Source organism: Heptranchias perlo, chromosome 7 (assembly GCF_035084215.1).
Source record: "Heptranchias perlo isolate sHepPer1 chromosome 7, sHepPer1.hap1, whole genome shotgun sequence".
NCBI classification, from domain to species: Eukaryota; Metazoa; Chordata; class Chondrichthyes; order Hexanchiformes; family Hexanchidae; genus Heptranchias; species Heptranchias perlo.
Window position 1 is genome coordinate 92,955,559 of NC_090331.1, and position 19,336 is coordinate 92,974,894.

Consider the following 19,336-nt stretch of genomic DNA (forward strand, 5'->3'; position numbering starts at 1 on the left):
TCTTAATATATTTGTAAAAATCTTTAGTGTTGTCCTTGATTCCCTCGCAAGCTTTTTCTCATATTCCCTTTTTGCAGCTCTCACCACTTCCTTTGTACACTCTTGCTGTTCTTTATATAAGGGTACGGTAGCATAGTGGTTATGTTACTGGGCTAGTAATCCAGAGGCCTGGACTAAAATCCAGAGTCATGAGTTCAAATCCTGCCACGGCAGCTGGTGAATTTAAAATTCAATTAATTAAATAAAAATCTGGAATTAAAATACTAGTATCAGTAATGATGGCCATGAAACTACCAGATTGTTGTAAAAACCCATCTGGTTCACTAATGTCCTTTAGGGAAGGAAGCCTGCTGCCCTTACCCGGTCTGGCCTATATGTGACTCCAGACCCACAGCAATGTGGTTGATTCTTAATTGCCCTCTGAAATGGCCTAGCAAGCCACTCAGTTGCAAAATCTCACTCAAGAAGGCAGCTCACCACCACCTTCTCAAGGGCAATTAGGGATGGGCAATAAATGCCGGCCTTGCCAGCGACACCCACATCCCATGAACAAATAAAAAAAAATCTCTCCCTGTCTGCGTGTTCTTTGCCTTCGTATAGCCCTTTCTTTTAGTTTTATACTATCTCTCACTTCCCTTGTTGACCAAGGTCGTTTAATTACATACGTAATTACACACACAAGAGCTCTTGCCCTTCAGAGTCTGTACAGATCTTGTATTCTACCAAAAACATTTGTGAACACCTTCCACTGTTCATCCATAGTTTTATCCATTCTGCTCAGTCTATTGTGGTCAATTCCTGCCTCATCCCTCCAAAGTCAGTCTTACCTAAATTTAAAACCTTGGTTCATGACTCACCCTTCTCCCTCTCAAACCTAATATTGTATTCCATCATATTTTGGTAACTGTTAGCTCGGTATTCCTTTACCAGTAGATTATTGACTAATTCAGTCTCAGTACTCATCACTAAATCTAAGATGGCCTGTTCTCTTGTCGGTTCAAGAACATATTGTTCCAGAAGACTGTCCCAAATACACTCAAGAAATTCGCTACCTATGGGACTCAAGTTGTTCTGTTTCCCCCAGTCCATGTGGAAATTCAAGTCTCACATTATAACTACTCTGTTTCTGCAACAAGCTTCTCTGATCTCTGCATTTATGTATCCTGTACTTTATCACTGCTATCTGGAGGTCTATAAAGAACTCACACCAAAGTCTTGTATCCTTTTCCATTTCTCATTTCTACCCAAAACGTTTCTACTGCCTGCTCACCCATACTAATATCCCCCCTTTCTAATGCTGTAATAATGTCCCTTGTTAATATTGCCACTCCTCCTCCTTTTCCAATTTCCCTATCCTTTCTAAAGATCTTATAACCTGGAATATTTATCTCCCAGTCATGCCCAGCTTGTAGCCAGGTCTCAATGATGGCCACTACACCATACCCTTTAAGCTGAATGTGCGCTTCTAATTCACTTGTTTTATTTCTTTTGCTACGTGCATTTGTGTATAGAACTTTTAATTGGACAATGGATACTGTGCTGCACTTATGCCCTGATGTTATTTTTAACACATATTTAAACTTATTACACTAATTTTTTTATCACTTCTGTTGTATTTTTATCAGTTATTCTGTTGTAATTGCCTATATTTTTTTCTGAACCTGAAGTATTTATATTACCTTTAATGTTATTGATGACCTGACTGTGCTCTCATCCTTTTTTTAAATCTTAAGGCTACTATTATTTCTGACTCCTAGGTGAGAGTGCTATCAACTGAGTCAAGGCTGACACCATGTTAAACCTTAATACTCCACCACAGTGCTGCAAATCTCCCACCAAATCTCAGGACAATCCTAAATTACTAACAAAGCCCAGGAACATCTCCCAGTGCAGCTAAATCCCGCCCCCTCTCCAGTAAAGCTAAATACCGCATACCTAATTCCAAATGGTTCATTCCATCTTACGTTGTAACCTGCACTGTAAAAATAGTAATGGATAAAAACTAAATACATAGGTAAAGATTATATCTATATATTATTTTAAAAATTGTGTAGAGCACCCATTTGTTGTCCACAAACTTTACTTCACATATCATGATATTTGGTCATTTTTCTGTCAATTTTAATCATTATAAATTTCCCATTCAATTTTCCTGTGTTAGCTGTCAGAAGTCACACTCCCAACCTTGTTGTCATTTTGTATGTTAAAAAAACTTGTATTCTTCAACTGACAATGGGCAACTTACTAGTATATGAAATGATGACCACTCATTTACAATTTTAACAGAATAATGGGTAGACTCATGGAATTTGATGCTCAAAGTATAGATACAAATCATATAGTAGAGTTTTACAGCAATGCAGGAGGCATTTGGCCCATCATTCCTGTGCCAGCTCTCTGAAAGAGATATCCAAAAAATCCTATTGCCCTACCCTTTCCCACATATCCTTTTAATTTTTCCTCAAACATTCATGCACTTCCCTTTTAAAAGCTATTGTAGATTTATTTCCACTACTGATTCCATTTCCATGTCTGAACAACCCTCTGCATAAAAAAAAATCACCTACGTCTCCCTCTTTTCTTTTGGCAATTATTAATTTTATGCCCTCTACTTACCAACTCTTCACCCTGTGGAAATAGTTTTTCTCCATTTACCTTATCAAATCCCTCCATAATCTTGAACATTTCTATCAGATTTCCTCTTAACCTCTGTACCAATGAGAAGAGCTCCAGTTTCTCTCGTTTATCCTCCTTTGCAAAAGCCTCTCATTGTTGGTAATGAATATAATTTGACTTATTCAGTCACTGTAAATCAGTGGCCCTGATTGTGCAATATATGACATAACAGGGGTGATTTTCGGATGGCCGAGCGGGTACGTTGGGGGCGGGGGGGGCTCCGAAAATGGCAGAATCCCGGAGCGGGTTCGGAGCCTGGCTCCAACCTGCTCACTTCTGGGTTCCCCGATGACGCTTTCGGGTGCGCCGCAGCTCCCACATGCTGCGGGACCCCCCACCGGCAATTAAAGCCAGCGGGATGATAATTTAGATACTTATTTAGCTAGTTGAGGTATTTGACAGAGCTCATTGAGTGGAGATTTTGGCAGGGGTGCAATTTTGAAGGATTCTCAGCGTGTTTCCTGTGCTGTGGGAAACGCTTCCTGTTGGAGCAGACGTGTTTCAGCCAGTAGCCAGTGAGAGATGCAAAGGATTTTTTGACAGTTGGGGGGAATACCTCATTTATTGCAGCAGGGCACAATGTCACTTCAGACAAAGTTTTGGCTGCAACACCTTTGTTTTTCTACTCAAAATTCTTAATTTATACCCTAAACTCTGCTGTGCAAACACATTTACCTACTTTGCAGACCCCCTCAAACTCACACCCTCAGGATGGGGGGCGCCATAGCTGCATTCATCACTTCATCCAACGACAAGCAACATCACCAACCTTGCCAGCCACGCCGTCCACCTCCACCACGTGGAGCTCTACAACACAGTGCTGTGCCACAGGCATCTGCACAAAATAGTCGTGCATCTACACTTACACCCACTGCAGGGTGACCCAATGAGTGGCATCAAGTGTGGGTGCTCATGGTGAACCACATGAAAGGGACTTATTTCACAAGCCGGTCAAGAATGGCCAAGATGTGGCAGAAATGATGACAATAGTAATATTTAATGTGCCATTAACAAAAATCAAATATAAATAAAAAACATGACAAACTGTCAAACACCCTTGTGCATCCCCTTAATGCTCACGAAACCTTTGCCTTACGCTTACGACTACTCCTGCGTGGTGCTTCCCCTGTGCCAGCAGCAGAGGTAGTGGCAGATTGCTCTTGTTCATGCCTTGACCGATTAGATGCTTTGGGCCTACGCCCTCTGGGTTTTGGTGCCTGTGAGGGCCCCTCCAAAGACTGCTCCACCTGCACCTGTGCAGGGGCAGACTTGACCACCTGGAGAGGAGGCAGCATTGCGGGTATTGGTTGAGAGGGGGGCAACGAGTGAGACGCGGTAGTGCTTTGAGTGGTGTCCTCACTTCCATGTCCCCTTTCGCCATCATCCCTCTCCTGGGCCAGGCCCACATCACTCCTACCACCCTGCTGGACGACAGTTTGGAGGACATGTGTGAAGCCTTGTAAGGCCAGTGATAGTGTATCTGCCTGCCTTTTTAAGGCGGCAGAAAGTTGCTCACCATGAGTCCGAAGGGCGGTTGTTAGGGCCTCAGTGGACTCATTGGTGAGTCGTGCTTGAAGCTCAATGGAGGCTAGCCTTCCCTCCATCGCAGACATTCCCGCACTTACCCGCGACACTATCTCAGAGATGCCCTCACGTCCCTGTGACAGTATCTCAGAGATCCCCTCTTGTACCTGTGCCATCATTCCACTCATGCAAGAATTGAACTCCTCCATCCTCTGCGCGATTGTGGAGAGTGCGCGTGGCACCTGTTCCAGCACCTCGCAAATGTGTTGCTGCCCCTCGATCATTCTCCTTTTAAAGGATGGCCCCCAGGGTTCAGCATCTGTGTCCAGCTGAGCAAAGCCTGGAGAAGAATGCTCCCACCGACGCGGACTCTCCACAGCTGCCCCTGCCACCATTGTCTGCTGATGCTCACATGTGTGTGGTGAGTCACCATGTGCAACCCCAACTAAGTGAGGACGGGGATGTACTGAGGTGTGTGTATCTGCGCTGGTGGATGGCTCGCTCAGATGTGATGGTGCCCCCTCAGAGGCCGGCAGGTCCTCTGGGGAATCGACCTCTGCCGTCACAGCAATCGCTGAAGGCCCTGTAAGAGAACAGAAGGCAATATTAAGTATGATGACAGATGTTGAGATGCTGAAGACGGCAAGGCGTGTTAACATCATTTGCTATTGTGAGTGCTGAATGTTAAAGTTCTGTCACCAGCCGTTTGTCGGGTGGCAGTCTCGGTATCCCCGAGGGTCAGGCACTCGAGGATGCGGCTCACTTCAAGAGCCTCCCGCTCCGTGTCTGTGAGGACGACCTGATGTTGCAGCCACCCTCCGGTCTTCGCCCTCTCCCGTGCATTCTGGGCTCTCTTCTCCTATAAGGGGAGAAAGTAGAGAGGCGTGAGTGAGGGATGGTAACGTGGTTTGGGTGAGGCTGACCGTGAAAGATGCATCAGAAGGTGAGTATGAGACAGAGCCATGACATTGTATGAGGATTGGGTTGAGTGATAGTGATGGGATGAGTACTGCGGAGGTGAGTAAGTGCAGGTAAGTTGAGGATGAGCTTTGAGTGGGTGTAAGAAATTATGTGATAGAGTAGTGTTGGCAGTGCTGAAGGAGTTGTGGGATGGAGGTGGTGATGTGGAAGACGGAGTGTAGGAGAATGAGTAAGTGTGCTCACTTTGGCTGACCTAGTTAGGTCATTGAAGCGCTTCCTGCACTGAATCCATGTGCGGGAGACGTTGCTGCTGCTGGTGACCTCCTCTGCCACTTCTTGCCAGGCCTTCTTGGTGGCAGAGACAGGCCACTTCCGTCCGCCGGGTAGAAAATATCCCTCCTCCTCCTCACCCCATCCAGTAAGACCTGGAGTGAGTCATCAGTAAATCTGGGAGCAGCCTTTCCTATGGGCTGCTCCAATCTATAATTTTGGTTGTTTGCTGCAGGATCAGTCATTGGAGGACTGCCCCTTTAAGTAGAACTCCTCCAGCTAACAGCCTGTGATGTGAGTGCACAGTCCGCCCGTTGTGCAGGTTTCCGGCGGGACACCCGGAAGCCACGGTAAGTGGTTTCAATTTACCCCCGATCACGTGGGGGATGGACGGATTTTACTGGGCGGGTTACCCACGCGCCCAGTGGCCCCCCCACTGCTGCCAACCCGCCTCCCTGGTAATATTGGGGCCAACATCTCTATTTTTATAAGACTGTGTATGCTTTACCTCATTGTGAAATGCCACAAAAGAACTGCTGGTAAGCATAAAATATTTTCAAACAGGGGATTCATTTTCACCCAAAAAGTGAAGGCCCAACAGGCCACTTTCTCTAAACCATGGTGGTTTTTTAATGAGGTAGTGATGAGGTAGTGATAGTAAGGACAAACATTTCAATTTCAAACTAAGGGTATTGACCTTCATGATGCAACTCTGGTCACTGTTAAGATCAAGCTGTGCAGAGAAAATAATGACCACATTTCAAGGTGAATCTTAAGATTTTAGACATATAGTAAGTCACATAATATCAAAAATGGCCAGGAGCTGTGCAACTGTGCAGCCACCCATGGTAACTGAATCACTAGTGTTTTTGATGGACTCCTTTACCATATTAAATAGCCACAGTAAAAGTCAAAAACAAAACTCAATTTTTATTTGCACTATATTAACTTAACATCCAAATCATTATTACAATGCAATAATAAAACAATAATTAGACATGTAAAAGTATTTATTTAGCTTGATTCTATGAATATCACATAGTTCCTATTAAATATCATAATTAATCCTGCAATATAATTAATTCGCACATTGGCAGATAGCTGGCAGTCAGATAAGTTAGGTGCAAGTCTGTGTGCAGAATGAAAAATTTGCAAAGAATTGTTGAGACTGCTCATTAAGATTTTTGTAGCCAATCATTTGGGCACATCCATTCACTTATTTTCAATGTAGTTCCCATATGACTGGTTTTCCAAAACCACTGCTAAAATTGAACAGAACAATACACTGTATTGTCAATTTGTCAATAATTGTCAATTATCTCACACAATTGTCCAGTGGTCTTGCTCTAATCAACATGCTACTGAGTAGAATTTATCCCTCAGACAGAATTCTGATTGGACAGAGAGCATATAAAAACATCAAATTTACTTACTGGCTTGATGGACCAGCTGGTCTTTTCCTGTCCTTCATCTTTCATATGTTTTGTACATTTTATTGGCAGCATAAAAGCCTGAAAGTTGGGTCTCCCTCCCCACTAAATGACACTGGTAATGTGATCAGCGGGGAGTGTCCCAGAATGACTGCATAGTAAATAAAAGGGAATGAAACCATAAATCACTCTGAGAACTGCCTGTCTTTGAGGCACAACATACAGGCTATATCATGCTTTCCCAGCATTAGCCAGCTCTAGGGCAGTTCTCGAGCTGGTTTGAAATCATAGCCCCCAATCTTTACTAAGGAGCTATCCAGGGATGCATGAGGCCCTGCCCATTGGTCATCAGTGTGATACCTTGGTACTATATAAATATAAGTTGTTATTGTATTAGGGAGTTTTTACTGAGGTAGTTTATGGTGAGTGTATTATTTTCTTCTTTTATAAAGGAGAAGTACTTCGAACAAATATTCCCATTATACTTTTCTTCCGCTTAATAAGGAATTTAAGCGGATTTAGTGGCACAGTGGGTTAAAACATTTCACTTTACTTCTGGGACCTGTGCTTGAATACATCCATAACTGATAGGTTTAAAGTCTCCTCTCTGCTTGCTATTAAGGTTCTAAGTGAAAAGACCAGCTATGTTCCCACTGGGTATATGTACACAATATAAACTGCCCATTGTTTGACACCAATTGGTAGTAAATTGACAGTTGCATTCAGAAAGGCCATAAGAATGACTGGCGTGGCAGGGAATGTTTTTCAGAGATTGAGATCAAGGTACATCAGTGGGTCCAAGTAGAATGGTTTATTGTACATCTATCCTATACCGTACTTGATCTGAGAATGCTTAATACTGACACACACTGCAAACATTGGGAAAATGTTCAATTTCCCATTGTTGACATTTCTCATCTTGATGAACACAACAATTCACACAAAAATGAATAAGAAATTTTAAAAATGAATGATGTGGCAGGTTCACTGACTTTGGAGTTAGTCACAAGGTTTTGTCAAAATACAGAAACACAACGCTGTAACAATGCTTTAACCTTCCATAAATACCACACAGAGGTTCATGGTGCCTTGAGAACCACATCAATTTTTGCTGTCCTAGTTTGAAAAACACCTTGAAAAAATTAATTAAACCTATGGATCTTGACATGCTCAAGAAAGGAATTCCTGTACCTTCTGGATTATAAACCTTGAATTTAAAGCCACGCTGCTTACATTTGCATATTGTACTTTACAAAATATATGTATTTTTATTTTATGCCATTATTGAGTAGTAATCTTGCAACATAATTGTTTTTCTCTTCTAAATATAAGCTATTGTACAATCTACAACTATTTCATGGTTTTGCAGTTTAGAATGAGACATGGAAGGCTTTGTTGATTTTCTTTGGGTTTGTTTTCTTCCCTCCTCTCCTGAAGACATTAATTCCTGTTGGAGTGTAACTCTACTTTCACCGGTCACCCTCCAATACCTGATGCACGCAGCCATTCTTCATGTGAACCTGGAAAGTGAGTATTGGGTAGGTTATTTGAACTTGGTAGCATCACACCAGACCTCAATTCTGTCATCCCCTGACATCTGCAAACACACAATTTCCATCATGGATTACTGAATAGCAATTAAGGAAACCCTGATTTTCCCTTCCCTATCTTAGGGATGCTGCAACCAGTTGTGGTGATATTACCGTTATCCCAACTGAAAGTCAGTTCCATAGAAACATAGAAACATAGAAAATAGGAGCAGGAGTAGGCCATTCGGCTTTTCGAGCCTGCTCCGCCATTCAATATGATCATGGCTGATCCTCTATCTCAATACCATATTCCCGCTCTCTCCCCATGCCCCTTGATGCCTTTTGTGTCTAGAAATCTACCTAGCTCCTTCTTAAATATATTCAGTGACTTGGCCTCCACAGCCTTCTGTGGTAGAGAATTCCACAGGTTCACCACCCTCTGAGTGAAGAAATTTCTCCTCATCTCAGTCCTAAATTTTTTACCCCATATCCTGAGACTGTGACCCCTCGTTCTGGACCCCCCCAGCCAGAGGAAACATCCTCCCTGCATCAAGTCTGTCTAGCCCTGTCAGAATTTTATATGTTTCAATGAGATCCCCTCTCATTCTTCTAAACTTGAGTGACTACAGGCCGAGTTGACCCAATCTCTCCTCATGTGACAGTCCTGCCATCCCAGGAATCAGTCTGGTGAACCTTCGCTGCACTCCGTCCATGGCAAGTATATCCTTTCTTAGGTAAGGAGACCAGGACTGCACACAATACTCCAGGTGTGGCCTCACCAAGGCCCTGTATAACTGCAGTAAGACATCCTTGCTCCTATACTCAAATCCTCTTGCAATGAAGGCAACATACCATTTGCCTTCCTAACTGCTTGCTCCACCTGCATGTTTACTTTCAGTGACTGGTGTACAAGGACACCCAGGTCCCTTTGTACATCAACATTCCCCAATCTATCACCATTTAAATAATACTCTGCCTTTCTGTTTTTCCTTCCGCAGTGGATAGCTTCACATTTATCCACATTGTATTGCATCTGCCATGTATTTACCCACTCACTGAACTTGTCAAAATCGCCTTGAAGCCTCTTTGCATCCTTCTCACAACTCACAATCCCACCTAGTTTTGTGTCATCAGCAAACTTGGAAATATTACATTTAGTTCCCTCATCCAAATCATTGATATATATTGAGAATAGCTGGGGCCCTAGCACTGATCCCTGCGGTACCCCACTAGTCACCGCCTGCCATCCCGAAAAAGACCCATTTATTCCTACTCTCTGTTTCCTGTCTGTTAACCAATTTTCAATCCATGCCAGTATATTACCCCCAATCCTATGTGCTTTAATTTTGCACACTAACCTTTTATGTGGGACTTTATCAAAGGCCTTCTGAAAATCCAAATAAACTACATCCACTGGTTCTCCCCTATCTATTCTACCAGTAACATCCTCAAAAAACTCCAGTAGGTTTGTCAAACATGATTTCCCTGTCATAAATCCATGTTGACTTTGTCTAATCCCGTTGATATTTTATAAGTGTCCTGTTATCACATCCTTTATAATAGACTCCAGCATTTTCCCTACTACTGATGTTACGCTAACTGGTCTTTAGTTCCCTGTTTTCTCTCTCCCTCCTTTTTTAAATAGTGGGGTTACAGTTGCCACCCTCCAATCTGCAGGAACTGTTCCATGATCAATAAAATTTTGGAAGATGACAACTAATGCATCCACTATTTCCATGGCTACCTCTTTTGGTACTCTGGGATGCAAATTATCAGGTCCTGGGGATTTATCGGCTTTCAGTCCCATTAATTTCTCCAGCACTATTTTTTTACTAATACTAATTTCCTTTAATTCCTCTTTCTCACTAGTCCCTTGGTTCCCAGCATTTCTGGGAAGTTATTTGCGTCCTCTTCCGTGAAGACAGAACCAAAGTATTTATTTAATTGCTCTGCCATTACCCTGTTCCCCATTATAAATTCTCCCGTTCCGACTTGGAACCACACTTTGGATCTTCTGGTCTTTATGGTGCAGCCACTCATTGCTTTCACTAAATGAGCCAACGGGTGATTTTTTTTTTATTTAAACAAACTACCAGAAATTACTCAAGGCAAAAATGGCTTTCACTTACTTATAGACGCACAAGACAGACCAAGGTGTTCATATTTTGTGCAAATTATTCTTAGATTTATTACTATTTATTATTTATTACTATGTCTTAAATATAGTTCTTAAAATATACAAACATAAAATATATATAAATACACAATAGGCATAAATTTGAAGGTAAAAACTATTTTCATTACTGTGTACACTGAGATTCTCCTGAGGAAATTATAATGATACAACAGCTACTTAACCAACCATGACACATAAAATACATCTGATAATCAGACATCTCATTTTAATCCCATAACATTATCTAATTTGGTGCAAACAACTTTGTGAATGGTGTCAAACAACTATTTGAATGATAGCATGAAACCAGCTGATAACACTTACATTTTTCTTGGAGCAGTATGTTCTATATACAGAAATCACTGGAGGGTTTCGAACAGGAGAAATAGACCTCGTTGCGCCCGTTTTTTGGGCAGGAAACAGAGGTAAAAAGGTCTAATTTTGCGGGGCTATGTCCCCACTCAAGGGCGCTTGAAATACAGTCAATGCTATTTTGGCTCTGGCAATACTTAGGTGTCTCTGGCGGCTGCCTTAAACTGGCATTAAGCCTCTTGCATATGCTAATGAAGGGCCTCGTGCCTAGTGCTGGGCATAGTCCGCTCAGGTTTTCCTGTTTTTGCTACGGCCCAACAAAAAGGTAAGTTCTTTTTTTGAAACTTACCTTCTTGTGGAGCCAGAGGGAGGACTGCTGATGGCCTGCTCTCACCCCTCCTGTTCTCCTCCTCCCCAATCCCAGGACCTACCTGACATTGCAGCTGGCCCAAATTCTTAGGGAGCCAACTGGTAAGGCTCGCCAGAATTAGGCTGGTGATGCCTGAGGTCCAATTTCAAAGAAGCCTCGTGTTTCCAGCTCCTGGCGCATGCTCTTGACCACATCACATGAACCAATTTCTTGCCAAATATGTTAGCTTTTTGTTTGGGGGGGGGATGAACTATTTTTGATATTTTACGCAGATAGGAATATATATTCTAATGTGAAATCTTACACTAAATGTAGGTCCTGCTCACCTGCTCACTTGAAGAACTGTCCCAACCCCGTATATGAACCTAACCGACAGGGTAAGCTGGATGTGTTGAATGATCATTTCTTATTTCTACTTTCCTGTGTTCCAAGCCAACAAAATCAACAATGGATCAAAATTATTTACCTGTGAGTCTGTAACCCATTTATACTATAGAACAATATAAAGTCAGAAAATAACGCAGATGAAATTTATATTGGGTGGTATAGCAAAACGGGCAATAGTGCAAGCAGGTGATAGTGAATTGGCAGCCAATTCACTATCCCCAATTTGCACTAACCCCCACCCCCAATGTATTTATTACATTTCCCAGAAACAGCCCATGTGCTGTTTTTGGTGGTCTTGATTGAGGGAGAAATAAAAAGCCAAAACCACTGCTCCTCTTGGAATAGTGCCACAGGTTTTTTACATGTACATGAATAATCAGATGATGCCTCAGATTAATGTCTCATCCAAAGGTCAGCACTCTCAACACTGCTGCACTCTCTCAGCGCTGCACTAAAGTATCGGTTTAGATTATATGTTTAAGTATTGGAATAGGGCTTGAACCCACAATCTTCTGATAAGAGTGCTGCCAACTTAGTCAAACTGATAGCACATTTAGACATGTAGGGGCAAGAAATCAATAAGGGCCATTTTCGGGCGCGGGTAGCATGATGCGCTAATACCCTGCATCCGATGGCCCCTATGCAGGCAGCACGTGAACTTCATGCTGCCCGCTACTTAGCATGATAACTCCGTGCAGCCAGCACTACCCGTGAGGCTGCACGGAGAATGAGGAAGTCGGAAATGAGGCATGCTCAGCGCAAGTCATCAGCAGCCTGCACCTCTTAAAGGTGCAGGTGCACATTTTAAATGGGACATGCACAGTTCACTAGGATGGTCGCAAGGATGGCAGGACCGGCGCGAGAGAGGGCCCCACGCTTCTCCAACGATGCACTGGAGGCACTGGTGGAAGGGGTGGTAGAAAGGAGGGCCAGCATGTACCCGCAAAGTAGCAGGAAACCCTCCAGACTGCAGCTTCGCAGGCATTGACAGACCGTGGTGCAAGAAGTGAACGCCAGGAGCATGGCACCACGCACATGGGTGCAGTCCCGAAAGAAGTTCAATGATTTGACACAGTGGTCAAGGTGAGTGAATGCAAGTGTCAAGTGGCACATCCTACCAACTGCACCACTGCTCCATGCATCACACTCCCCATCACCCACCCACCAACAAACACTGCCCATCCATACGCAAGTCTGCACTTGGCATGCTGCATCTCACCCGCACATAGTATCACACTTGCCACACAACCACCACTCACAGGTCTCACACACACTGGCAGCTATTCGACCATGACAGGTATATCACCTACACACCTTGCAGGATACTCACTGACAAAATGTTCTCCGTCTTGCAGGAAAAGGTGGCGCATAACAGCCATCAGCAGGAGAGACCTAAGGATGAACGGGGACGCTTACACGTCCTCACCCCCCTGGAGGAGAGAGTGCTTCAGATCATTAGGCGGGCCGACGCTGCAGACGTGACAACGTGCCGTGCTGGAGGTCCTGATGAAGGGGGTCTCTGCATTTCCAATGTTCCTTCTCCTTTCCCACATCTCCCTCCTCCCATAATCTTTCCTGACTCAAGTGCTGCAGATGCTGTCGGCACGCACATCTTACTTGCTCCTGTCCCCATTCCACAACTCAACCTGTTTCCCTTTGTCATTGCAAATACCCAAAAACACGTGGGGAAACCGTCCGAGGAGGAGGAGGAAGAGGAGGAGGACATTGAAGCCACACCATCACTCCATCTCACACTTGCTTCCACCAACTCAGAGACTGACACTGCGCATCCTTTAGAGGCTAGGTTAGAGGAGGGATCCGCATGTGGTGAGACACCGGGCACAAGTGTGCAGGAGCCGGATACCACAGGTGCCAGCTCGCCGGAGGGCGAGGTCGCTCACTAGTTCTGCTGCAGAGGAGTCAGGTGAGGACTTCAATGGGCCAGGCTACAGAAGATGGCTGATGGGCGTACACCACCAAATTCTCAAGGCACTGGAAAGCCTTCCAGAAAGCCTGCGCACAATGAGAAGGCGCATGGAGGAGTCCAGCTCCAAATTGGCACAGGACTTTGCGCAGAGCTTGGAGCCCATCCTTTCCCACATGGAACAGGTGGTCATCTCCATCAGCGCACCTATGGAGCCCACCATGATGCAGCATCTGATGACCGATGTCACGACTTCCATTGCAGCACAAACCAATGTTATCAAAGGTCTGCACTCTACGGTTGCTGCTCAGACTGCTGCGTTACAGGCTCAGACTGCTGCAATGGAAGCTCAGACTGCTGCAATGGAAGCTCAGACTGCTGCTATCGTGGCTCTGGAGACCACTGTAGAACAGGGCTTCCAGGGTGTCACAGCACTCCAGCAATCCGTTCTCTAGCTGATCACCAGGATTGCTGAGGCACCGCCCTGGGAGAATGGCAGTGGTGCCATGGCAGTCGAACCTGTTGTCCTCTCTCAGGACGACAGCATTCCTGCTCTCACCCCTGCCACTCCGCCAGTGCCCTTGTTGTTGCCTATCAGCCAGCCAAGCCAGACTGCTGCAACTACACTGAGATGGTGCAGTCTGAAGCTGGGCCCTCCTGGCCCAGAGCTGCTCAAGGTCATCCTCCAAGGCCATCTGCACGCTCCTCCATTGAAGGCCAGCAGCCTCCCACCACCCTTGCAGACAAAGCGTGTGGTCCCTGTTGCACCCTTGCGTCTTCCTCCACTTACTCTTCCGGCTCCTCCCCCTCCTCCTCCTCCTCAGCCTCTTCCTCCACAGCTTCCTCCTCCTCCAGCTCTGGCTCAGGATCTTCTCCAATCTTTGGTGGCAAAGGCTGGTCCCTCATGATGACGAGGTTGTGCAGCATGCAGCAAACCACCACAATTCTGCCCACCCAGGGGAGTACTGCAGGGCTCCTCCAGATTGGTCTAGGCAGTGCAAATGCTGTTTGAGGAGGCCTATGGTGTACTCCACGATGTTGCGTGTGGCAGCATAGCTCTCATTATAGGCCTGCTGTGCACGTATGCATGGGCTCCTGACCGGAGTCATGAGCCACGGCATCCAGTAGCCAGCCTTTGACTTGCCGAGCCGGGTGAAAGATAGCTGGCACGTTGGACTGCTGAATGACGAAGGCGTCGTGACTGCTCCCAGGGTAGCAGGCATCGACCTCCATGATTCCATGCATGTGGTCACACACCAACTGCACGTTGACGAAGAGAGCCGAGTTGATATGCGGGGCATGCAGGGCAATTTGCGTGAAGTCAATGGTACCCTGCACCACGGGGAAGCCAGCAATGCGAGCGAACCCCCGTGCTTGCTTGTTCTGCTTGTCTCTGTTAAGAGGGAAGGTGATGAACCTGTTCCTCATGTGGTACAGTGCGTCTGTGACCTCCCTTATGCAGCAGTGTACTGCATACTGCAAGATGTTGCACATGTCGCCAGCAGAGGCCTGAAATGCTCCTGAGCTGTAGAAATTCAGCACCACGGTGACCTTCACAGCCACAGGCAATGCTGTTCTTGCCCTGCTCTATGGCCGCAGTTGTGGCTGCACCAGTTGACAGATCTCGGTCACGGCTTCCTTGGTGAACCTCAGGCGTCGGATGCAATCCTCCTCAGTCATGTTGAAGCAGGAGCATTGGTCCCGAAAGGCCCTCATTGGATAAGGCCTCCTGCTCAGTGCCCTGTGCCTCCTCTGCCTCCTCATCCTCCAACTCCTCACAGCTTAAGCTGCTATGCATGGCCTCTCTGCATGCTCCCAGTCATGCTCAATGCCCAGTGGGAGCCCTAGCTGACCACCCATGGTTGCCAGGAATGTTGTTCAACCACAGTTGTAACTTTCTGAACCTCAGGCAGTATCTGCCAAAGCACTCTCAAATGTACTCTAGGAACTCTCAGTAAGCATAAGGAGCTTCAAAAAACACTTCCTATTCCAAAAACAGCCAGAAGCAATAATCTGGCAACTAACCTGCAACACCTGCATGGTCCCTTTAAATAGCGCTGGTTGGAGGGTCCTCCAAGCACTCGTTCAGATGGTCGGGATTAAGACTGTGCATTGAATTGAGCGTTAGGTGTCAAAATGGTGTCTATCACTTTAAATCAGCGTTGCACACTGACTGCACGCATTTTCTCCCTACTTTACATGTTTCCGGCGTTCGGTATTTGTGCATGCGCTAACTCCTATACCAAGATGGCGCTGGGCGCACGTCACACTGGAAACATGCGTGCGCACCCAAGACGCCATCTTGGATGTTGGAGAGGCCATGTAGCGCCGAAACAACAGGCGCTACATGGCCCAATTTAGCGCCTGTAGATTTTAGAGATAACTCCTCAGCACAAATTTCTGTTTTACATATCAAAATAAAAGCAGTGATTGATTGGAGTTAGTAATCATGTGATAGTTTTCATAGCATGTTAAAAAGTTAATCTATAGAATAAATTAAATCTTGCAAAATTTATAACCCTATTACCGGATCTGTTTCATCATGTAAAAGGCCACTATAATTCACCTGTGCCTGCAACACTTGTGGCTTTTTGTAAATAGACAGACCAAAGTCTTCTAAATTTCCAGAACTGGAGATTAATGCACCTGTGCATTATAAAAGCTCAAAGCATGGGTTCAAATTTGACCTTGCTCTGAAATTGCTTGGAGGGTGGGTGGATATACTTTGGCTAATACTTAGCAATGAATGCCACTGAAAATGCTGTGCATGTTGATTCCTGAAACTGATTGATGCCACCACACATTTGAGATTTTCATGGAAAAGGGGACAGAATCACATAATACATTGCGCAAAATATCATTTTAAGTGGATGGATCATGGAATCCACTCCCCAAAACAAATGTAAAAATCTTTCAATCCCTTGTTACAGAGATGGAATCAAATTTTCTCAGTCACTAAACTGGTGGCCTTCCTGATGGACTGTCTGATTTGTGACTTAAATTAGTTTAGGGAATAACTTTTTCAGGCCTGGGTTTGTTGATTGATGGAATACTCTACTAATTGGACAGAGACAATGCCATTTAGCCATCCAGCTCACACCAGATCTGACCATTTATTTTCTTATCCCAAACCCATATTTACTTTCTGCTAAGTGAGAAATCAATCCAATATTATTTTGAATACTTCAACTATCTCACTATTTACTTTACGAAACGTATAAAGCTTCAGACAAGTCCCATACAACTCTTGCAACTTATTCAGGAGATATGAATGAGATACATAGAAACATGGAAACATAGAAAATAGGAGCAAGAGGAGGCCATTCAGCCCTTCGGGCCTGCTCCGCCATTCAAATTGATCATGGCTGATCATCTACCTCAGTACCCTGTTCCTGCTTTTTCCCCATATCCCTTGATCCCTTTAGCATTAAGAAATATATTTATCTCCTTCTTGAATATATTTAATAACTTGGCTTCCATTGCCTTCTGTGGTAGAGAATTCCACAGGTTCACCACCCTCTGCGTGAAGAAATTTCTCCTCATCTCGGTTCTAAATGGCATACCCCGTATCATGAGACTGTGACCCCTGGTTCTGGATTCCCCAGCCCTCGGGAACATCCTTCCTGCATCTAGTCTGTCTAGTCCTGTTAGAATTTTATATGCTTCGATGAGATCACCTCTCATTCTTCTAAACTCTAGTGAATATAGGCCTCGTCGACCCAATCTCTCCTCATACGTCAGTCCTGCCATCCCAGGAATCAGTCTGGTAAACCTTCATTGCACTCCCTCCATGGCAAGGATATCCTTCCTCAGATAAGGAGACCAAAACTGCACACAATACTCCAGGTGTGGTCTCACCAAGGCCCTGTATAATTGCAGTAAGACATCCCTGCTCCAGTACTCAAATCCTCTTGCAATGAAGGCCAACATACTATTCGCCTTCCTACCTGCTTGCTGCACCTGAATGCTTGCTTTCAGCGACTGGTGTACAAGGACACCCAGGTCTCATTGCACCTCCCCTTTTCCCAATCTATCACCATTCAGATAATAATCTGCCTTTCTGCTTTTACAACCAAAGTGGATAACCTCACATTTATCCACGTTATACTGCATCTGCCATGTTCTTGCCCACCTCTATGATACTCAGCTCTATGTCTCTTCTAAGTTTACAATTCTAAGTTTACAACTTTAATGATGCTCACGAGTATTTCCGACAATAAATCCATTATCCATGTATATATGTCTACATTGGCAACAATAACAGTGGGATACATGACCTGCAAAATTCATGAAGTCTTAGATTAAGACATGTAAAACATCAAATTCAAATTCTGATTTCAGCAACAGCTAATTACAAATTTCACCAGTGGCATCTCTTGAGTATTTGTTGTAATATTGCCTGTAACTTAATCTTGGAAAATTAAGAAGATGTCTTTGCAATGTCATTTTTATCTTTTATTTTACATATAAAAAAAGACTGATGACAAGAGACATAGAAATGTTTCAATTCTACCAAAAGTTCAAGACACAATGAAACATGGTGAATTACAAGGGAAAAATTAATTATGTACACATCTCTTACAGAAATTTCAAAGAAAGTTTATCAAATGTATCAGTGACATTTTTACAGAAGCTTGTTACATCATATCTGAATATTTTAAAGTTGGTCTTTGTGTTTTTTTAATTCATTTATGGGATGTGGGTATCGAAGGCAAGGCCAGCATTTATTGCCCATTTCAAATTGCCCTTAAGAAGGTGCTGGTGAGCCGCCTTCTTGAACCGCTGCAGTCCGTGCGGTGAAAGTTCTCTCACAGTACTGTTAGGTAGGGAGTTCCAGGATTTTGACCCAGCGACGATGAAGGAATGGCGATATATTTCCAGGTCAGTATGGTATGTGACTTGGAGGGGAACATGCAGGTGGTGGTGTTCCCATGTGCCTGCTGCCCTTGTCCTTCTAGGTGGTAGAGGTCACTGGTTTGAATAGTGCTGTCGAAGAAGCCTTCATTATGTACAAATGCAAATATGTTGTTTGCATTTGTACATATGCAGGAGCAACATTTGCCTTGCAGGGGCCCCATGCAAAGGTTCAGTTTGGGACCCCTACATTTTACTTAGACAATAATATTAATCTGGTGTAAAATCCGCACATGTATGATTGTGAAAAGGCATGTTTGCAATAGGTAATATAAAAATAATTGACAAAATGAAAAGTGATAGATAACACAAATGTAAATGACTGAACAAATATAAAAGGTCTTGAAACACCAATGTTATTTAAGTATCTGATTATGAAAACTCAAAAACTTTAGCTGCAGTGAGGGCTTGTATAATATCTGAGTAGCTGAGTGGTACCTAAATTTCTCCCACCTCAGCCATGACTGCGGGAGGGTGAGGGGTAGGTGAGGCAGCAAATGCAGGCTGCTCCTTGTCCCCTGGATTACGACTGATTATAGGAGAGCTGCAAATCCTCTGTTCTCCTTATGCTTTTCTCTCCTCTCGGTAAGTAAAATAATATGCCCTCATTGTCTAATCCACATTGGGGCTAGTCCACAATGAACCTTTCCTTTTATAATGCTCTACAGGTCACACAATTACCCCCTATTCAGAGCTTAAATACAGGTTGTGTGATTTTACTATTTATTAAAGAAGGAAGGATCTTCCTTTGCATAAGTTATAAAAATTGCCTTTTTTCATCCCTATGGCTTAACTGAATGTGATGGGGAGAAAGATGTTGGATGTTCAGGGATTAGCTATTACCATTGCATAGGTGTCCTTTCACTGGATCTGCTCAGGGCCCTTGATTGGCTCGGGGCCCTG

General features: G+C 44.2%; 1 protein-coding gene across 4 annotated transcripts in view; it reads left to right on the plus strand.

Annotated features, from left to right (window-relative positions):
- The window catches only part of ikzf2 (IKAROS family zinc finger 2), a 195,111-nt gene that overhangs the window by 36,948 nt on the left and 138,827 nt on the right, over positions 1–19,336 (plus strand). For all 4 annotated transcript variants that reach the window (XM_067988114.1, XM_067988116.1, XM_067988118.1 and 1 more), the window contains exon 2: positions 8,259–8,348. In XM_067988114.1, coding sequence (XP_067844215.1) covers positions 8,315–8,348 — 34 coding nt within the window. In that variant the 5' untranslated portion in view covers positions 8,259–8,314. The remainder of the gene's footprint in view (positions 1–8,258; positions 8,349–19,336) is intronic.